The 24,031-nt window shown below is 29.5% G+C and overlaps 1 protein-coding gene across 2 annotated transcripts in view; it reads left to right on the top strand.

Annotated features, from left to right (window-relative positions):
* The window catches only part of LOC118191666 (thioredoxin-related transmembrane protein 1-like), a 49,940-nt gene that overhangs the window by 22,801 nt on the left and 3,108 nt on the right, over positions 1-24,031 (top strand). Inside the window, exons 5-7 of one of the 2 annotated variants that reach the window (XM_035362499.2) lie at positions 6,958-7,003; positions 11,091-11,192; positions 21,970-22,110. In XM_035362499.2, coding sequence (XP_035218390.1) covers positions 6,958-7,003; positions 11,091-11,192; positions 21,970-22,110 — 289 coding nt within the window. The remainder of the gene's footprint in view (positions 1-6,957; positions 7,004-11,090; positions 11,193-21,969; positions 22,111-24,031) is intronic. The other variant, XM_035362500.2, reaches the window with a different exon arrangement.

Here is a 24,031-nt window from a genome sequence, read left to right as displayed (position 1 = left end):
GTGCAGTAGAATCTACCGTTAGCATTAAGATTGTTGAGTACAACTAAAAATGTGAGGATTACAGAATCTTTAGAATTTAGAAAAGGCACTGGGATGCACTGGGTGGTTGATAAACTGCTGATAAGATTACTCATAAAATGGTGATGGCCAATGCTCAATGAATGCTTCAATGGTACTAACAGGGTTCATACGTCCCTTAAAAATCCATAGGTTTTTATGCAGTCGATTTTTTGTCCTTAAAAGTCCTTAATTTGACCAAATTCGGCAAGAGTTCCTTAATTTTAATCAACTGAAATTTCTGTCTGTTTTTGTGACTGCCATTTTTAGTGTGAATTAGCATTTTGGACAAATATCTTTGACGATTAATTGATATAGTTATCTTTTGGATAGGTTCATTGATTATAATTTGTTCTTATTTTTATTATAAATGGTGGGATACTAATGTTTCTGAGCAAGAAGTGAAAAATATAAGTATTTTGAAGTTATTTCATTTTTTCTATTGAAAAGCTCTTAAACAACTTTTCGCTTTTGGGAATGGGAATTCTTTATTAAATGGTTCCAAATTTGGCGACTTTTCAACATTTTATCGATTTTAAGATAAATTTCTATAGAAAATTTGTTATTTGAAAATCTGGGAATATTTTGACAATATTTTTTAAAAAACATTATGACATTGATTAATTTCATTAAAATAATGCTAATATATTGACACTATATTCAAGAAATAACATTAAAATGAAACATTTTTCATTTCGCTATCATAGTATAAAGTAACATTGCTTTCCATTTTGGCGACTTGGTACAATATTTTGAATCTGAAAAGTAAACAAGATAATAAATGCTTAAATTGCACTTTAGCGCAATTTATGAAATAATTCTTAGCAAAAGCAAAATAGTTATGTAATTAATTAAAAATACCTTCTTTTTAATTTTTTCATGATAAGAGTTTTTCCCATGTAATTGTCTCAGTATACAACAGTTTCTCTGTAAAATTAATTTTATGCTTTTTTCCTCTGATTTTTTTTCAACATATTTCTCACTTTTTGCTGTTGCAGAATTGGTAGGTGTAATTTTTCTTTAGAATTTTAGACATTGCAACTTGGAAAGTTTAAAAGGATTTGAAGGCAAGATTTATAAACCCACGAATCTAGATGATTCCAAAAAAAAAAAAGAAAAAAAAAAAAAAAAAAAAAAAAATGTAATGGATGTATTTTACAGAACTTGTGTGATGAACTTTTTGGAGAATTTTTGGAAGAACAATAAAAACATAATATTTGAATATTTTACTTCTGATACTAGTAGTCTTTTTCTTAACATGTTTATCTTCCCTTTGTTTTCTGTACTTTTCACTAGACACAAGCATGGAAAATATCAGAAATGCTTCTCATCTTATCAGAACGGAATTTTTCTATTAATAAAGAAATTTAAAATTGACAACTTAAAAGGTTCATCTTATATGTCTCAATTCATCAGCATTATACACAGGGCTGCCGCTACACATTTTCTGACCTGATGCAGTCACTGTGGATCCTAAATTCTGCTGTACAGACTCTGTAACCAGCGCTTGCAATGTATCATTTCATATTTGTTCTGAATGTTCATATCACAGAAATGAAATTGGCACCTTTTCCTACACATTCTAAATGCATTTAGTTTTTTAGAATAACAGAAATCTTTAATTAAATCCAAAAATTCTAAAATGAAGAGGAATGTATTGAAGAAAGAATCAAATGCATAAAGAGAAAGAAAATTATTCATCAAAGATATGCACAGTTATTATTATGTAAATGAAGCAGTATTTTATAATTTCAGCCTTTGCTATAATTTTCCATTTCCTCACCAGAATGAAAATCACTTAGATAGTTTTTAAACCAAGGTTTTGGAGTTGAAAGACAGAATTTGTTTCTGGACTCTGCTTGCACGTTGCATTAGTTGCTACCAGCTCTGGTAATTTGTAATTATTCATCCTTGCATTATCACTGCCGATATTTGAATATGTTACATGATAATTATGTTACAATGAGTTACGAGTTTTTATGACATGTTACTGAGCCAGCTTAGATTAAAATTAAACCATGTAGTCTTTGACTACTAGTCCAATTTACTTTGAATCTGACTAGTTTGAATTTGACTGTTCTTGTTCAATTGGATCACCATAAACTGTAGTTGAGTTTGCTAGCATAAGAACATGGCTTTATCTTCTGAAGTCTTTTTAGATAAGAGGTTTATTTAAACCTTTATCTGACTTTGTAGTTACTTTCAGGCATAGCGATAATTTGCTTCATGTTTGTCAGGGGTTTTGGACTATTTAACTTTTATCAGATCAAGTAAAACCTCATAGGTATGTAGTCGAGAGATTAACAAGATAGGAAGATAAGGCACACAGGAACTGGTGGGACTATTGATTTGCATATTGAAACACATTTTTAATTGTTAGAAAAGATGCTTAAAGAGAAGGAAATTGATATAAATTAGCCAGAATGTTTAGAGAAGCTTCATATTAAGAAGATGCAGAAATGTTTTGTTGAGTATTGTTGTTACAAAATGTAAATGTTTTGTAGCTTTTAATGTGTAGTTATCTTAATATCGTTTATGAATCAGTGTCATAAATTGCATATATTTTAAACTGTGATATGTTAATAGATTGCGATTTCAATAGTGCTTGTTTAACATGTATTTTTAAAAAATAAATGTAGCAGTGGCCATGTAAATCTATAATGACTAAGAGTATCTAACTACCTAATTTAATTATTTGTAACTAACTGATCACCTTTAAAGGTTATCTCTGCATATTAAAGTCAGTTATTGCTTTTCTCTAATCTTTGCCATGGTCACAAGATACAGCACAAAAATGTGAAAATTAATGTAAAACTTAAATTCTTTGCATTTGATGAGACTTAAAATAATACAGAACAATTTATCACATCTAGTGGCTTCTTGGAACCTTAAAATATATTAATTGGGTTACAACCCTAGGAGCTCTATAATGAAGTTATGACACTAACTGTGTCAAACAGGCTGAGCACAACTAACTTTCAAAACTTGCCAACTGTGAAAATTTCACAAATGTGAAATTCGGGCATTGTCTTTAATTTAATTTATATCAGGTTTTCTGGTCTGTCTGATCAGCAGGCCTTCTCTAGCAGCAGTGGCAACAGCCAGTCTTCTGTAAAGGAATCATGCTGATTATGATTTTACTTCTTATTTTAACCTATGCTATTTGATATAAAATCTACTTGCTGAACCTCTAAACTGAGTAAGTGCATGTCAAAATGAGACATGAAAGAGAAAATCAACATAAAGCTAACTGTTAGTAAAACATAAATAAAATGCCACTAATCTTCTTTCAAATATGTCCAGCTGATACAAGGCTAAAATATTTAGTGCTATCTGATACATTTTTTAAAGTTGATTTTATTCTCAAATTTGTTTTATAATTAAGTTTAATATTAATGCATTTACTTGTGGATCTATTTTATTCTTGGATGGTATCACAAATGGGAAATTCGGGCATTGTCTTTAATTGAATTTATTCAGCTCTAATTTGTTGATGGGTCCTTAATTTTTTTCATTAATGGTCTGTAAATGTACGTAATTTTCATGTGAAGAAATTTGCACGACACCCCTGTACTAAGCTAGTTGCAGCTAAACTTCAGGCAGCGGAAACGAAGATTGGTTTGTGCAAATTGAATTGTTTATGTTATTGTTAATGATAAGTTGACTACTCAAAGTGAGTCAAAATGTTTGGATTAACATGTATAATAAGCTGCCTATAAGTAAAAAATTATGAGAATCAGTGATCAGTATATTTTGCAGGGTATATAAGATAGTTGAGTGATATCTTGCTAGATATATAGAATATTTATCAATCTACTTTATTAAGAGCTTTAGTACTTTTGAAAAAGATGGTTTATACACATGAAAGCAGATTCTTTTGCTCGTAGAAAATATAGAAAAGTAAAATAGAAACAAAATTTCACATAGATACCTTAAAAGCACGTTTTACATTGCTGCCAAACTGCATTAAAATGGTATTCAGAATAACAGATTCATTTTTTCTATAAAAATTATATTTTCATTTTTGAAATCATATACATGGGCAATTAATATACAGGTTTAGCACAAATGATTCATTTGCTTTGGAAAGGCTATATTTTCAAAAGTATTTTATATACATGCATGAAAGATATATGAAAAGAACCACAAGCTCACAAATATTCAGTATGTGCCCCTTTGGTGACATGATATACATCTAAATGATAGAGCTCATTCCATACATTTTGTAGCACTGTTGTCAGATGTTCATTCTGTCAATTGATTAGATGTTCAGAATACCACAAAAAGCTGTATGGAAGATTTTGTGTCAACAGTTGCATTTCAAATCGTAGCATGTGTAGCTTTTGCAACAATTAAAGCCAGAGGATTATGCCCGTCAACTAGATTTTTGCATCAACATTGGAGGATGAAGATTTCGCTTCCAAGATGATATTCTGTTATGAAGCAATGTTCCACTTATCCAGGAAACTTAGTAAAATAGTGAAAACCACTTGGTGAATTTGTGGTTCTTTCCATATATTTTTCATCTGCATGCCCATAATACTTTTCAAAATGAAGGAATCATTTATGCTAACCCTGTATTTTGCTTAAATAGTACAGTTTTACTATATTCAATTCTATAAGATCCCATTTATCCATTTTTATTGAATGGCCCAGAAAATCCTGTCTTGTTTTTAATGTTAAGATTGCCTTTTTTCTTTGAAAAATGTGGACATAGTTTTACATATGATAATATTATTAAGATTATCTCACTTAAGACTTTCCCCCTTATTTATCATATAACCGTATAAATATTTTTCTATTTTATTTTGTCTTTGTGTGTCAGGTGTTGAAATTTCTTTAAAATGTCATTATTAGACATAACAGAGAGGCTCAGATTGTTTTCAGTATTATAAATTTGTTATGTATTTCAAAGATTTTCATGTACCACTGACTGTTTCAATGTTATGGCTATTATTTTATTTTTGCTAAACATGATAAAAAGTGGAAATATAATGTAATTTATATATTCTTTTCTTGTGTGTGTAGTTGCCTAATACCTTTTACAACTTGTTTGAAAGTACTTTTTTTATTTAACAGTATATTAATTTGCTGTGTTACCTTTTTAATTCCTTTTTTTCTTCTACTTGGCTGTCAAAGTGTGTGAAAAATATGTATGTGACATACACTGAGGAACCAAAACATTATGACCATTCCCAGATTTTTCAATAATCATGACTAGATGGTGTGGAAAACACGTGTTTAAGTGGGAATGGTATTTAACTGCTGCTGGAGACGGTAAGAAATCCTTCTTGCACTTAGTTTTGTAAGTGATGGGAAAGGCTGCTGATGTAAGCAGATTTGATAGAGGGCAGATTGTAATGGCCTGAAGACTCTGAACAAGCATCTCCAAAACCGCATGACTGGAAGATTGTTCATGATCTGTTGTTGTTAGTATTTATGCAAAGTGGATAAGTGACAGTGAAACAAGCAGTAGAGGCAAAGTTGATGTACATCCACTCGTCACCAAAGAAAAAGGACATTGGGGACTACACTACTTGATACAACAAAATCGACACCAGACAGTGGCTCAGCTGACAGTTCAATACAATACAGGCCCAAGTGCAAATGTTTCAGAACACACAGTTGGATATGGGACTGCACAACAAACCTAACATTCATGTTGCATTGTCAACTACTCATACAGTGAGCCTGGGAACATGGAGACGGGACCATGGATAAATGGAAGACAGTTGGCCTAGTCGAATGAATCATGATTTCTCATTCATCACTTTGATTTTTGTGTCAGGGTATATCATATTCCAGGTGAACAGTTGCTCTCCCCATACAGCAGTTCATACACAGGCTGGTGGTGATGGTATTATGCTTTAATGCAGGGTTTCTTAAACAGGGGCTGCAGGACCTGCAGCAGGGGGTCGCCAAAAATCTTAGCAGTTTTGATATTTCTTTAACTTATAATAATAATTTTACAAACCAAATATTTTTACACAATATATCTGGAAATAGATAAAGACAATACAAACAAAGAAGAAAATGAAAACCAGAGATGCATTCTTGATATTTGATATTTGATGCATTCTTTTTATAACATAAAAGTTCAATTTCCTTGCTTTGCATGTGATGCTGTCATTTTGTCTGTTACTTATTTAAAATTTGTGCATTGTTCTATGTTCTAAAATTAGAAATTAAATATAATGACCTAAAACTGCAATAGTATATTACAGTACAAGTGAAAAAGTTGACAGTTTCCCTCACGCATGTGTCGGATTTGCACAATACTTATGAGACCCATAAAATTTTTGTAAGTATTATGGGGTCCTGGGGGTCGCGAAAAAATCTCAATGATAGAAAGGGATCACGACTGAAAAACGTTTAAGAAACCATGCTTTTGGGGATGTTCTCATGGGAAGCTCTGGGACCCTTAGTTGTGGTAGAACAAATCATAAAAGCTGCAGTCTATCTGAACATAATTGCAGATCAATGGCATCTCTCTTCCCAACTGGAAACGGAATTTTCCAGCAGGACAATGCCCTATGTGACAAGGCTGGAATTATGTTGGATTAGTTCAAGGAACATAAGGATGAATTCTGGTTAATGTAAGCTAACTTACCATATTGTAACCTGATAGAGCACGTTTGGAATGTCATGGCACGGCAGCTCAGAGCTCACACACTACCATGTTGGAATATCTTGACTTTGACTGCTGCTTAGACATTCGGTACAAGCTGTCTCCAGTCATCTGCCAAGAACTTGTGTCATCCATGCCAAGGGGAACTGCAGCTGTTTTGCAGGCCAGAGATCATGCAATACATTTTTAAGTACGTGGTCATAATGTTTTTCCTCTTCAGTGTATATTTTTTTCTGCTACAAAGCTTAATTAAAAACATTTCTTTTCTGTAGGATGTCTTTGTTGTCCCACTTATTTGTGCATGCTGTCAATCTATATGTAAGTTATATTTTTGCTCTGCGTTCCTTTTTAGTTTTTTAATTCCATTACATATTCCTTGAAAAGCTATTAGTTTTATTTGATTGCTGCGTGAAAGCTTGAATTAAATCTAAGTCATACTGAACTTGTTTACATATCTGTTGTTATTTTATGCTTAGCTGTTTTCTTGTTATTTAAGAAAGAAAAAAATCACTTAATTTGACAACAAATTTCAGCCAATAAAAGGCAGCAATAAGTGGTGCTAAAATTATTAGATAGTCAATTTATACTGTATTTTAGCCTTATATATACAGGAGTGTTTATTAAAAAATTTTTTTTTGGCATTTGTGCCATTTCAATTTGAATTTTAAATCAAGATATCAAATTAGATTAAATTTTAGAGCATTAACAAGCTAATACAGCAAGTTTTATGATGATAAAAGCAATAGGTCATAGCTTAACACTTGAGTCATGTGGCATCCATTAATCATTAGGTACATGCCAACAGAGTGAACACAGGTAATGTGCTTCTTATTATTGATTTTCAGAAAACGTGAAAGAAAATTATATACTTTATATTAGACGTTAATAGTGTATTTGTGTATAATTAAGAAAACACATTACCTACCATTTATGAAATGCCACAGTAAAAATTAATTGTTAAAGTAAGTATATAAATTATAAATAACAAAGCTTCAAATTGCTCAGGATACATACTGTTGGCCATTAAAATTGCTGCACCAGAAAGAAAATCAAACAGCAAAATATTATGTATTCTACATATATGATATCACGGGCAGAGAACATGATTAAGTTTGTAAATGGTTTTGAATACACGGCATGCAAAATTCAGTACACAGATTTGCCACCTCTGGCAGCAAAATTGGCTGTAATCTGGCTAGGCATTGAGTGAAACTGAGTTTGGATGACATATATGGGTACTTCATTCCATGCATTTTCAACTCTATGTCAGTGTTCATCAACTGTTTTGGCTGCAGAGTAGTGCCATGCCAATCTCTCGGCTATGAAGTCCATTACCAGATGGCCCCTCTGGGGTAGAGATCTGGAGAATATGTTAGCCAAGGCAAAAATCCAACACCATCTGTATTGGAAAAGGTCAGACAGCACAGGCAAATGTGGTCATGCATTGTCTTGGTGAAAGAGGGCATCACACACATCTTAAAAATAAGGTGCAGCAATGGGTCTTAACACACTTGATATGTGTTAACAGCTATTCATATTACTAGCTATGTGAACAAGAGGTGACTGGGGGGGCCTGTATGACAATGGTGAATTCAAGATGGGAATGTTCGCTTTCCACAATGCCTCCACACACGGATGCATCCATCATAAAGTTGCATGCGGAATTCCGAATAGTCTGAAAACACAAATCTTTATAGACACTCTTAAGCTTTATTAATAAGAAATGTTAAAAAATAATAATTAAAAAAAAAAGCTATTACAGGCAAAAGTCTTTAATTCGGACACCCATAATCTGGACCTCAAAACTAAAAACTTTCTGCGCATGCGCCTCGTTGACACATGCTCATAGGCGTTTACGCATGCACGTAAGACCTTTATGACTGCTCATATGCATGTGCGCAAGCGCAGAATATGTTTTCGCGTGCGCGTTTTATGTATAACGGATGGTATAAGCTAAAATTATCTAATTATCTATTTCAGTTAATGTTGATGATTGGGTTGTTCCTTAATCTTCGAATTAGATCCGGCTTATTATTTTTTGCAGACTGTAAGAGCAATTTTATCAAACTTGAACTTTCGATTATGTCAAATAGAATTTCCGATGCTGGAGCTCCCAAAGGATCTACAAAACGAAAGTACATTTCGATGTCTATCAAACAAAAAGTGGAATTGCTGCAAAAAATGGATAAAGATATGAAGAAGGTGACAGAGAGGTTAGTGAAAACGAAAAAATTTCGATTGACTAGTTAGTCGGTATTCTCGGCACAGCGATTACGGGACTTGAACAGCAGAACTTTGTAACTGAACAAGAAATTATGTCTGTTTATAGAATTAAAGAGAAAGTATTATCACATAAAACGAAGCAACTTGAACAACTTACATTGAAAGAAATGTTTAATAAAGTAAACAAATAAATATTAAGCTTTTTTTTTTTTTTTTTTTTGTAAATTTTGATACCCTTTAGATCATAATTGTTCTTTATTTCATAAATTACGGTTTCATATTTTTAATTTTAGAATTTTGACTGTATTTCATTAGGTATAAAATCCCTGATCTATTTTAATATATACTGATAAATGATGACCCTACTGAGAAATGTTGAGTTCAAACTATTGTAATTAATAAAAATAAATTTTAAATACAATCAAAAAATCTTGTAGAAAATGCAATAAAGTAATAATTAGTAAGTAATTATTACTGATTTCATAGGAAAAAAACTGTCTTTTCAAGAGAAATTAGGCCTTTTCTATAATACCACCAATTTGGAGATCTCATCATGTTTTGTCCCTCTCTAATGCTTGAATCCAATTAAGTCCAATTTAATTCAGAGAAATATTCAATATAATTTAATTAATTCATTTGCTCACAGATGGTGCTAATCACTATAGTAAAAGAGTAACTATAGTAAATTCTCCAAAGTTGATCTTTCCAGATTCCCTTTCCCTTTCAAACTTGAAATGCATCTTGAAATTGCTGATTTTAAGTAAAGAAAAAACTTTCTATGTAAACTTCCCATTTATATATAATGTAGACAGCCTTACTCATATCTGCTTTGTGTGCATCAGCATCTAGTGCCTTTCATGCAGATCTGATATTTGTTGTTTGCTGCCTTCATGGTATAGCAATTTTGATGGCCAGCAGTAGTATTTAAAAATTACTAGAAATATGTGTGATGTGATGTTTATTACATTGCATGATGTAATCATTGAACTTGCTTTGTTATTTCCTGATAACCCCAACCAGCTTATACTTAATTTAGTTTCCTTCCTATTGAATTAGTGTATTTCTTCTCTTTTATAATATAAATATGGATAAGACTGTATGAGAAAGTCTTTTAGGAAATGTAGAGGAGAAACCTTCACATGCTTGTTGTATTTGAGTTAAAAAAAATCAAGATAATAATTTAAATTACATGAAAATCATATGTATATGTAGCTAATTAGTGTACACACTACTGTCTTTGATTGGTTGGGTCAAAACATTTAACTGCTATATATCTAGACCTGTGGTTCTCAACCTTCTTTGCTCCATGCACCCCTTTCACCATTGCTAGACAATCAGTTCCCCTCTCCCATTCCCAAACTTCAAAATTGCATATACTTATCTTTAAATTTAGGTTATTTTTAGTATGTGTTATACATTAAACAAGAAATTATATAGAAAATATTAATAAGTATCAAAACATGAATAAAAGTAGTTTTTTATATTCATAAAATTAAATTAAATACTTGACAGATAAATAAAAAGCTCAGCATATTTACCCACTGAAACTATGAAATTCTCCCCCTCCCAGCTGTGGAACTTGTGGTCTAGACTTAAGGTTGCCTTTGTGGAGGATTTTCTAAGGAAACTGATTCATTTTCCCTTTACTCGTAGAGAAAACCATGTAAACATCCATGCAACCAGCAAGTTCACTAGCATTTAAACCTAAATCAAATTACTGCTAAGAAGAATAAGTAAATAAATAAAGATTGATTTCTCCCTCCCCCCTGAAGATTTATCAGAGAGCAAAATACACCAATACTCGTGATAATACTATATTTTCAAAAAATTTATTTTAAAAAATAGAGCAATCTTAATATTATAAATGAAGACCCAAAACTTTTGATGTTTTTGATTCATTAAAGTAGCAACTTGACCCAAGTTTAAAAACAAAAGTGACAATTTGACAGCTAAATATGTAATTCTAATCTGATTTCATCAAATCATCATGGAAATTGGGCTTTGAGGAATAATGCTCAATAATTTCTTTTATATCATTTCTAAGTGATAAACTTAATTTGGTTTGTGTTGTAATTTGCTTTAATTACTTTTTGAAACTTTAAGTAGAACTGATTTTAAGTAGTTAATTAAGATTTAAATTATTATTAAGTTAATAATGTATGTTTTCCCTCCCTTCTTTTAGAATTATGAAAATAGTATAGTTCAGAAATTTTTACCTTTTGCCAGTGCAACAGATGTTGCTTTTGGGTTAACATTCATCATTGTTGGTACATTCCTGGGATTAGTAAGTAACATCAAGTGACTATAATACACAAGTTGTAGTATGATACTTTTTAATGTTAATTGAATGTAGGCATTACATTTTATATTAATGTGATGTGTAGGGAGTGAAATTATAAAAGCAGAGTAAAATCATGTAATCATGAAAAATTTTAATGATTTTTAATATTGTGATAATGCAAGTAAATGGTAGATTTATCATTAGACCACATTCTGAAAATAGGAAATTTGAAACTTATTCTTATGTCATGGTTTAGATAAACATATTTTACTGTGATATTATAGTTATAGTATATATATATTGAATGATATATGCCTTTTAATATCACAGCCACTAAACAACTCCCCTTTTGAAAAATAATTGCATTTATCTAATCACTTGTAACACATGAAATCTTAAATATGTTGGACAAACCAAAAATAGTCTTAATATTAGAAATAACAACCACAGAGCACACATTAAAAAATTTGCAACTACTAAATTTAACACACTTAATACAGCTGAATTAGAACATTTTTCAAATACATGATTTCAAAAAAATTAATATTCAAATTTTGGACATTGTGCCTGAATACAAAGTTAGATTATTTCAAGAGTACATGCTTAAATTACATTCTTAAATTTAAAACACTTTACCCTTATGGACTCAATACATTCAACCAATACATTAAATTAAATTCTGAAATTCCAACTTACAGCCATTTTAAATTATTCAGTAAAAACAATTACGAGGAACCAGAGCAGGTAATAAACAAAAAAATAAACTTCTTTCAACAATAGATACAAAAAAGTTAAACGATAATATTAATAATTACTTTCTTACTGAAAATTTCACTAAAAATATAATTACTTGGTTACATACGTGTAAGCACAATTTCTTAAAATTACTTATAAAATTTATAAAACAGCATTTTACAGGACACAATATTATCAAAGACCTTATTATTGACTTTTGCAATAATAAGTTCTCTACAAATAACAAATACAATAAATATTACTGCAAAATCAATTTCCTTCATCCTAACTATGATCATATTCAGTTTAGCAAAATTTTCAGAAAAAGTCAACAACTTTTTCCAACTACCAAAGTACAGATCTCACCAGCTTTCAAGTACTATCAAATACCTCTTAGTAAATTGCTAATTAACCACCATGAATCAGCTTCTGCAGCCCATTGATACTGCAAAGAGCTTCAACACAAAGATTTCATAGATAAATTTCATCAACATATTGTTACAGGCAATTTAGCAATAGTTCAAAACCAACATTTAAGAATTTTAATGGAAAAAGGTACCAAATTTAGACCTGTACTAAAAATTAACAACCTCACAGTTTTAATAGTTTCGTAAAAAACATAGACGAATTTATAGTTAAAACTAGTTTCAAATTAAATATTCCAAATTCTACCTTTATGGCTTGGAAACATGCAGTATTAGAAGAATTCAAGCAAAGAATTCGAAAAATTGAATTTAATAGCAATTTACAGTGGAATATTCTCATTCCTCTTTTACAGGATTTAAAACAAAAGTTCCTAATCACCAAAATTGACAAAGCCAATAATAATTTTAGCATAATATGAAAATTTTCTTATGTCTCATTAGTTAATACTGAACTAAATAATGCCATTACTTACAAACTCACCAATTTACAAGAAAATGTTATTGCAAAAAAACTAAAAGCATTTCATAAGAAACTGCAAATTTCACAACCATCTAGCTACAATAGATTAGCAAATCTATATGCTCTCCCAAAATTTCATAAATCACCACTCAAATTTAGATTTATTGCCAATGGTACAAATAATTATAAAAAGAATATAGATTACATATTTGCAATTATACTTAAAAAAATCTGTAATTTAATCCAACAACTTGTTAACAAACAACACAATTATAGTTGGATTATTTATAATAATGCTCCAGTTCTCAGCAGTTTTAAAAGTTTAACAATCAAGAACATTAACATAATCAAGACTTTGAAAACCTTTATACTTCTTTACCATTAGAAGAAATTTTTAATAGTTTAATGCAACTCCCACAACTTTTTCCTGACATACTTGACATCCTTAGTATTGAAAGATGGAATAATTATCTGAAATGTGCATTATTTAATAACTACATTAAATTCAATAATAAGATCTTTCAGCAAGTTAGAGGAATTCCTATGGAAGTAAACAGTTCTACACAAATTTGTAACCTATTTCTTTTTACTTTTGAAATTAAATTCCAACTAAGTTTAAATAAAAATTAATTAAAGCTGTTTGCTCATACTTTTAGATACATAGATGATATTATAACTTTCAATAATAATTCTACTTTTGAGCAATTCAAAATTTACCTAAATAGTTTGACACTTAATGAAACGAATACGAATCAAGATACTATTGAATACCTAGACCTGCAAATTATTAAACACAGCAAAATTAAATTATATGATAAAAGAAGGAATTTCCATTTTCATGCTATTAAACTAATTAATTGGAACTTTAATATCTCTAGAAAAGTAATAGAAAACACATTTCATAGCCAATAATCAGAATAAAAAATATATGTACTGAAATAGAGGATTTAAAGGAAGAAATAATAAAGCTAATTAATGTTCAAGTTGATAACCAAATACCACCAAAATTTATTAATTTATATATTAAAAAGGCAGGCATTAACTTTATAATTTTTTAGCTCTTTTTGGTATGATAACATTACCTTAAACCTTCGCTGGAGGGTAATGAAGGATAAAGAAGAGTAAAGAAATTATTTGTAAATTTTTATTTTAAATAAATTTGTAAATATGTATATTTAATCAATACTGGATTCTTTCCTTTTACTAATAAAGGGCCAACTCTTTTCAAAAGTCTCAATTATAGCCCGAATTGAGTGAAGATTTTAATCTTCTTTTTCTAATTTTCCATACTTTAGCCAGTATTTAGTTAAGTTTTGATTTACTAGTTAAAATCAAGTTCATTCAACTTTCAATTTTTTCTTTCTTTAAATTTAACTTCTTTAAGGAATTTTTTGGGAAATTACTGGGAATTTTTTTAGAGGTTTTTTTTTTTTTTTAAAAAAAGACTTTGTTTCACAAAATTTTGGGAAATTTTTTGACATTTTAAATTTTGCTTTTAAACTTAAATTTTAAAACATTTCATTTTTACTCATTACTTTAATTATTTGCCTTGCAATATTTACACAATTTTTCAACAGAACACACATTTCACATTGCAAACAGTTTACATTTATTAATTCACAATGCCACTTAACTCTATTTTACTTCAAGCAAACTTACCTCTCTTGTTTGGCTAAACTCCCTAAATAATTTATCGTTAAATTAAAACTTGAATTACATACCTTTAGGATTTTTAATTTTTTATTTATTTTTATATTTTTTAACATTAATGTTTGCAAAAAATTTTAATATAACAAAGATAGCAGCTTGACACTCAACTTTACCTACATAAGTGCCATCTATATAATTAATTTGAAGAACACACTTACTTCTTTTTCAAAACACTTTTGCAGACCACAACGCTCATTTAGTAGGTAAGTTAGAATTCAAACTTACTATTTACTTGCTTTAAGTATTTTTAAAAATTTTTTATGTAGTATTTAAGTATTTTCTAGATATGAAATTATATTTTTAAGTATATATTTGTTTTTTAAAAATTGTGAATTAGTTCTTTATGTTTCTTATTGGTTTATATGGATTATGTCTAGTTCTTTTTTAGTTTCTTTTTATTGATATGCGTATTCGTGTTGGGAGGTTTCTGTAGACAGGGGTTTCTAAAATACATTAGTTTCTAGATTATTTTTTATAAGAAATTAATTTTTTTTAAATTTAATTTTAAAAAAAGTTTAATTTAATACTTGACATTACTTGCTTGTTTCTCAAAAGACTTCATTAGTATTTTCCTTTTAGAACTTTTAGAACCTTTTAGAACTTTTCCTTTTAGAACTTTTCCTTTTAGAACTAATGCTAATTTCTAAGGGTACCACTTTATTGGTATTTCTTTTTGGACATTCTTCACTTTTTACTTTTGGTTTTGACCTTGCCTGCATGAATGACAAAACACGAATTGAATGATTGGAGAGTTAGGTTTGGAGGCAACTTCCCCTTGATAAGTCTGTCTCCTGCCTGCTCAACAGTCATTCACTTATGCATTTTTGCATTTTTAAAAAAATTGTTTGGATTAATTTTAATTTGCTAAATGAGTTAATTTATTTTCATGGATTGGTTTTGCACTTGATTTGCTTATGCTTCTGAATTTAAATGATATTGTAGATTAGTTCGAGAATCAAATCTTTTAAATGTTTACACATTTTTTTTTGCTTTAAATTTGCTTTTTTTAATTTTGGCTTTAAATTTGCTTTTTTACTTTTATACGTGTTTGTTAAAGTTTAAATTTTATTTGTTTAAATTTAAATTTTATTCCTTGCAGCAATGGTGCAAAGAATTATTTAATTAAATTTGTATTTAAATTTAATTAATTTATTTAAATTAAATTTATTTAATTAAATTCAATTTTTTCTTATGAAACAATATATTGAATGATCTATATTTACAATTAAGCACATCAGCAATAATATTTTTTTAAAAAATACTTTTCTTTCTTTGTGTTTTTCACTTTTGAAAACAGAATCAAATATAACAAGCAAATGGGCACTTTATTTGTGATAAAGATGATTCTTAAATGATCTGCATAAAAATACTGATAATTACTGAACACTTGCTTTAGAAACTGATTGTAAATCCATGTCATCTTGTTTTGTAAGCTCCATTCCATTGACAATAATATGTTTTCTTCTAAGATGCTGGCCATTAAAATGGATGCATCATAAAAGAAAGCAGTTAACAGAATCATATATATTCATTCAACCACATTTTGTGTTTCATATAACTATACAAACATCTGAATTTAATCTTCTGTGAGTAATGCCTCTGACTGTCTATCAGACATTTTTGCTGACCAGGAAACACTTTGTCATTCACCTCAGAATTGTTGAAACAAATCTCTGCACTTTCTTTCCGACAGAGCATGTTTTCTGTATGCTTCCAATATTAAAGCTGACTTTACGAAGCAAGTTTTTTTTTTTTTTTTTTTTTATGAAAGCCGAAGAGTAATACTCCCCACAAATGCTTTTTGTAGCATTTAGTAGGTACAAAATTCAGCATATTTAAGGCACTAAATAAATATATTCATTTCTTTCTACTTGAAATCACACACAGATCTGAAAGCCTAATGTTCCTACTGTCAAATGTGTCTACTCTGTTGCACTAGTACTGCTACTACCCTCTGTTAGTTAACAGAATTCAAGCTCCCAAAACTAAGTATATACAAATGATTACCATTTGCTTCTCTAGAAGGAAACCTCATTTCTGTTTAATTGTAATGCTCTTCATTCTAGTTTTATTATAATAGCTGTGTCTTTACATTTAGTCATTCCATATTTCTCAAGAACATATAGTTGATATATTGCCTGTTTTAGCGTTATTTGTTCTTCATCTCTTTCCATTCCCATTTTCCAAAAATTACTTAGAATTTCTTCCCTTTTTACCTCAAATTCATGTGACATTTCTTCTAAAAAAGTCTTCATTTGTTTTCTATCTTTTCCAGTCAAAATACTATAATCAACAAATATTGCAAAAATCATTGAGGAATCATTTATTTTATACAGACATGCATCACTTTTGGTTTGAATGAACAATCTTTACTTTTTAGAAATTTTTCAGTCTTCCTAACTGAAAGGAACTTGTGTTAGTTTGTTTGAAAACTTAATTTTAATATTTTATTTCTATAATCAAAGCATTCTAAAATGTTCATGCAAATGTATTGTTCTTAGCTGTTTTAGCAAATATTTTGCTTAATACTACATTGCTTAAAACAGAACTGTATATTTCTTTAGAGTCAATTCCTTCTTCTTAAAACCTTCTTGCAGCAATTCTAACTTTGAATCAAAATGAATTGCTTTGACATTAAAAATCCATTTACTGCTTAAAATTTCTTATATTCTGCTTCACTTTTTTTAACATTAAAGTTTTGTTATTAATTAAACACATCTTCCCCTCTTCAGTAACTTCTTTTCTTTTTCTTTTTTTCTTTTTTTTTTTTCCTTTTTCCTGCTATCACTTCCTGTATAACAACAGTGCAAAATCTCTATGCTTTGCTGGTAGTTTACCGTTTCTAACAGACTGATCTCCATTTTCATCTTTATATATTTCATTTTAATTGTTATTATCATTTCTAAATCATCAATAACCTACCTTTCATAGTGGAAATGCTTTTAACTGTATTATTTTCTAAAACTGCATTTTGATTTTCATCCCACAAAATTATTTTTATCTTTATTTTTGTCCTCTCTGTTTATTGAATATAAGTTTCATTAAGCACAACATATCTTGATGTTTTTATTTTGATTGTATTTCTGTCAATCTATAGTCATTTATTCCATATTCAGTAAAGATGCACTTTTCACTTGTGAATCAAGCTTTTGAATTAGAATATTTTTTCAAGCATATACAATACTTCCGAAAATTTTCAAGCTTGATAAATTAGGTCTTTGTGTATTTCATTTTTCTGCTGGTGTTGTACAATATGTTTCAGTTGGGCTTTGGTTTAACAAATAAGCTGAAGTTTGAAGAGCTTCTCTTCACATCTTTTATTAGTTTGGAATAATTCAGTAGAGCTGCCTTCCCCAGTAATGTTTGATTTATTCTTTCTGCTTTTCTATTTAATTATTGGGGAGTGGGGGAACAGAAAAATCCAAAATAATTTCTTAGTTTTTCACCAATATTTTAAATGTTTTCTAATAAATTCGTCTCTATTTTCACATCTTAATTTTGATACTTTATCCCATATTAATGGTCCACACTCATCAGTATGATTTATTTCTAAAGGTCCCATAGTTTTCATTCTTTCAAAATTAAATAGCAATTTGTTTATTTAGCTGGCAAAACATCAGAAATCTTCATACCATTAGAAAGCAAAACAAGTTTCTGCTTATTTTTATGACCAAAAAATTTGTCTCATGTGCCATAATATACTAGCTTTTGATATCTACCCTTCAGCTGAAGCACTTTCAATGTTAAATTTCTTGTCAAGAATAATATAATACAAAGGATTTTAAATTCTATATCCTGTTAAAATCCTTTTATTCATTTTTTAAAAAAAAATTTTAATTTTAATTTCTGCACCATTATGATGATTTTTTATATATTTTATAAAACTGTTTATTTTATGACAATTCTTTTCTACAAAAATTAACCAAATGTTCAATTCTGTTACATTTGAAACAACTCTCCTAAGTTTATTTTGTTGTATTATAAAAGCACACAATATGGTCAAATGTTTTTACAATTAAAACTTTTCCCCCTCTATCTTTAGTATACAATTCAGTTGAATTTCACCCACCAGCAGCCAAGCGTAAAGACGCTGAACACTGGTAGTTCGGTCCGAGGTTCAAATCCCGCGAACGGGCTGGCTGCATAGGTGTTTTTGTGGTTTTCCTCATGTGTAACATGTATATGAGCCAGTTTCCCTTAAAAATTCCTCCATGAAGGCATCCCTCCCTTTAGGCAGATAGCCCTCGTGTGCTTTGCCATAATTTAATAATCCAATCTAATCCAAATCAGTTGAATTTCTTCTGATATAGTCTGCTTCTGTTCTAGTTTCTTCTGCTGTTAATCTGCTATTAAATTTTGTCATGAATTGGCATTGATCCAGGCATCTAATAAATATTTATATTTAACTTGTAAAATTGCCAAAATTTTTTAAATTATCATCATTTTATTAATTCGTTCTTTCAAAGAATGGTCAAAGAATCTATATGCAAGGTATTCTAGTGTATTAATATGGGAATATACAGCTATTCCTTCGTCTTATTTTATGTTATTATTCCTTCCTCTTATCTTATTTATTTATGTTATTATGTTATTATTCCTTCCTCTTATCTTTATTATTCCTTCCTCTTATCTTTATTATTCCTTCCTCTTATCTTTATTATTCCTTCCTCTTATCTTTATCTTATTTATGTTATTATTCCTTCCTCTTATCTTTATCTTATTTATGTTATTATTCCTTCCTCTTATCTTATTTAATGTTAAAAAAATCTTGTACTAAGGTATATTTTGGTTGATCAGAATCTCTTTTACTTATAGCATATAATTTATCAAATATGTCTTTTGAATTAGTATACTTTATCATAGGTCCTTAATCTGTAGAAGAAATTATGTTATATTTTTTAGCTGTGGTTGTCCTCCAACTACCTTAGTCCTTTCTAATGTTTTATATTCATCTATCATTTTACTTAAATTTTCATTTCCTGTTACAATGTTATACAAATCAGATAAATAATAATAATATTTTAAATTTCCTGGAATGAAGTAGCATCTTTTAACATCTCGCTATAACTACTTTGCCCCATTTAACAGTTCCATTCATATTAAATCTTCATAAATATCTTTCTTGTGTAAAATACAGTACAAAGTCCATAATCCGGACGTAAATTATCCAGAATGATCTATAATCCGGACCTCAAAGCCACAAACTTTTTTTTTGTATGCTTTAGACATGCGCGTTTAATGTATAACGGACGGTATAAGCTAGGCTAAAATTGTCTTTACTGATTCTAAGGCATTTCAGTTAATGTTGCAGATTGCGCTGTTCCTTAATCTTCTAATTGGATCCGGCTTATTATTTTTTGCAGACTGTTAGAGCAATTTTATAAAAATTAAGCTTGAACTTTCAATTATGTCAAAAAGAGTTTCCAATTCTGGAGCTGCCAAAGGATCTACAAAGCGAAAGCATATTTCAATGTCCATAAAACAAAAAGTGGAATTGCTGCAAAAAATGGATAAAGTCATATCCGTCTCAAAATTCTGCGAGGAGTATGACATTGGAAAGTCAACTGTATATGACATAAGCAAAAAGAAAAAGGAACTTTTTGAATTTTTTTGTGGATTCCGACACCCCACTTGCAATGAATAACAGAATAAGAGTTCGTTATGCTAAAAGTGACAATCATGACAAAGTGATGGTTGAATGGGTCAGACAGCTTCGCAGCGAAGGTGTGCTGTTGACAGGTCTAATGCTATTGGCTTAAGCCAAAATATTTCATGAAGAAATGAACTTAAACACTGAGTGCACATATTCGAATTTACTAGCTATGTTTTCTTTTGTTATTTATATTCACAAATAATTGTATAAATAAGATTTGTCTTTCAAAAAACCATCACTGTTCTTCATTCTTAATGATATCAGTGTTCTGTCTTGAAAATTCATTACTGGAGAGGACAACCTCTCATTGCTACCATATGTTGGATATTTTGTAATGCTAAAACATCAAATATTTCTAAAGTAAACAGTAAAAAAGAAAACAAAAGAATTTTACTAAAGAACATTAATCAACGTGAGACATCACCAAACTGAAAAATTATTAATTGATGCCAAATCTAGAAACTCTATAGATTTTTTAAAAGTAAATAACATGAATGTTGCCAGATAATGAAAAATTGTGTTTTGTAAACAAATACCATCAATCTATAATTTGCAAAATTTACTAATATTCAGAACCATCCATACCCAGACATATGGATTAAATTAATTGTACTATATACCTAATGCCATAGAGAAATATAGTTATTACCATGTACTGCCGTAAAGATTAATTTTGTGTTGGAAAAGCACAAAAGTGCAGGGCAATGAGATGCCTATAAATATATATTTATAGGCAATAATTTTAAATATAAATATATATTTAAAAGTTTTTAAAAATAAACTTTTTACAGTTCGATATCAAAATAATTTTTGTCATCCACAGAAAGGGAGAAAATGTATTTTTAATTCTTCTCATTGAAATTATATGTTACATGATGCTTTTTAGTCTTGTTAACTTGAACTAAGGTTAATATTTAGCTAACATGGTGCAAATATGTATAATAATTCATTGTATGTATTTTTTTTGGGCATCTCATTTATTGCAATTAAGATTTGTAATATCTGGACCTCTAACCAGCCCAAATAATAATAACAGTAATAACAATAACTGTAATAATTAAAAATAGGGATATAAATGGGATTTCTACCTCCACTTGGATTCCTGCATATGATTTTCAAACAACTGTTGATAGTGTAGCGCTCAATATATTGATTGACATATTGATAAGGATTACATTTCTCAAAAGAGAAGTAGGAAATTTGCATGGCAAAGGGAGATAGAATGAAAAAAACATTTAGTATTCTAGTCTATTTTCAAGTACCAATAGATTTGCAAGACCTTGATCCATTTACAAGTGGATGATGAAAAAATGAATATTGCTTATGAATATAACAAAACTTTCCTTGGATAATTATTATTTTGAAGAACTATTAAGTAAATCTTTTACATACAAAGTAAGTCTTTATTTACATCTAACATTTAGTCTGTTTACTATTTTCTGTCAATTAGAAGATTTGGAAATCCTTTATGTGACTTATTCTAATTTTTTTGTATTCACATCGGAAGGGATGTAGACTGATAATTGTTCTGAAAGCAGTAGTTATCCCAGTATCAAAGTAATTTTTGATTGCTTAATTCTAATAATTCAAATTGCACTGAAGAAAGCAAATTATATTCAAGCATTCATGCTAAAGCAAAGCATTTCATTATATTGTGATCTAAAGAGGCTTAATTGTTGCATATGAAAAATTTACCTCATTTGAAAATACTACCTTTGATAGTGGTTGTAAAATTATATGTTGTTAATTTTTGATCAAAAATTTCTCCAGGTGACCTTCACTTTTTTTTTATTTCAGCTTTTAACGTGTGCCTTTGGAGCTCTCCAAGTCCTTTTTATGGATTCAAAAGATTCTGAGGAAAGAGAAGAAGATATTAAGGACCAGGAAGAAGATACAAAAAAACAAAGTGACAATGAAGATAATGAAGATGGAAAAGAGGTAATTTTACTGTGTATTTATAAGACATTGCATCTCTCTCTCCCCCAGCTACCTTTTTAAAAATAAACTTTTTACAGTTCGATATCAAAATAATTTTTGTCATCCACAGAAAGGGAGAAAATGTATTTTTAATTCTTCTCATTGAAATTATATGTTACATGATGCTTTTTAGTCTTGTTAACTTGAACTAAGGTTAATATTTAGCTAACATGGTGCAAATATGTATAATAATTCATTGTATGTATTTTTTTTTTCTTGAAATAAATGAAATATCTGTTATAGTGTTGCTAAACAATTGGCGAGAGAAAATTCACTGTTATGGTTTTGAATTGTATTTATTTCCCTCTTACATAGTTTTTTTTAAATTAAAGTTGATTAAGTAAGGAATTAATATTCATGCAGTGCAATTAAGATATGTAATATCTGGACCTCTAACCAGCCCAAATAATAATAACAGTAATAACAATAACTGTAATAATTAAAAATAGGGATATAAATGGGATTTCTGCCTCCACTTGGATTCCTGCATATGATTTTCAAACAACTGTTGATAGTGTAGCGCTCAATATATTGATTGACATATTGATAAGGATTACATTTTGAGCCCTTTAGTGGTTGGGAGTGTAAGCACTTTTCTATCTGAACTAAATAATAAATGAAGCCCCAATGTTGTCATGTCTACATGCCATCGTATGAGGGGTGTAAATTACACCAAATTTGGTACTTCTTAATTTTTGAGATAATTTATGATTTTAGTTGGAGTGCACTAAACTCCTAACTGTGTGGGCTTCCACACTTCTTTTATATAACTGAACCACAATTTCAGTTTAAGTCTTTTAAATCTCAAGAATTTTATTTTAATAATGAAGAAGCTTAAAAAATTGATCTAAGTCCTGAATACGTGCCTCTCTTTACCTGAGAAACGAACTCAGATAGAGTTCAAGACTTTTAAAGAAAGAAAAGCCCCCACCCACATTTCAGGGGCTTATTCTTCAGGAAGTGTAGAATTAATCAGAGCAAGTAAATATCCAACACTATTGACTTCCCACGGAAAAGAGCTAGGTACTTTTTGGAACAGTGTAACCAAATACGGGAAACAAAGAGAGTCACTTGTAGAGAACCTTGATTTGTTCTCAGCTAACCTTGAATTTGGGGAAAAGTTTTCTTCTGTCACATTCTGCTTGATAGCTAGAGGATCAGGGTCAGGACAAGTTTCACTCTTCTCTCTTTGTCGTCATAGCTATACACATCCTGTTAAAATTTCCCCCTTCTGTTACTCTTTATAGTATTCTCTTTATTGTTATTAGTGATGCTTTAACCACTTTACCTGTTTTTATTGGTATGCTGAAAAAAGAAGGGTTCTTGTTTCTATCATTCCTTTAAGTAGTATGTTTTACGAGATATTCAGGTCTTAAATTCTGAGCTATTTCTTAGCTAAGGCACAATAGCACGCCGAACAAATACTAATTTAGAAGTCAAACAACAAAAATCAGCGTTATATTTTCAAATTTTCACAGGACTAGTTTCGATAATTTTACCAAACCACCATCGACAGCTGCAAAAGCGCAAATGAAAAATACTTTTAAGAGCTCAAGAGCTAAGAAATTAATGAATTTTTAATTTCAGCCAGATAAGATGAGGTCCAGTATTTTTATTTATTTATTTATTTATTTATTTATTTTTTTTTTTGTGTGTGTGTAACTATTTACCATTAATTATATTATTTATTAAATTTTTATTTATCTCTTTGAATTTTATTCATTTTTAATTATTCAGTTAATTGTAATTTACCATTTTATATATTTATTTTTGTTTCTGTTTCAATGGTCTTCCATAGGGCTGCATTTTTTCTAATTTTAAAAATGAAGTCATGATATTACAAAATTTTAACTGGTTTGACAATTCCAAATCTCAAACTTTG

The sequence above is a fragment of the Stegodyphus dumicola genome, chromosome 5 (genome assembly GCF_044657685.1).
Source record: "Stegodyphus dumicola isolate Sdum_Otavi_A_Nest chromosome 5, ASM4465768v1".
Lineage (NCBI taxonomy): Eukaryota > Metazoa > Arthropoda > Arachnida > Araneae > Eresidae > Stegodyphus > Stegodyphus dumicola.
The sequence above is the reverse complement of the archived record's forward strand: the minus strand, read 5'-3'. Positions and strand labels throughout refer to the sequence as shown.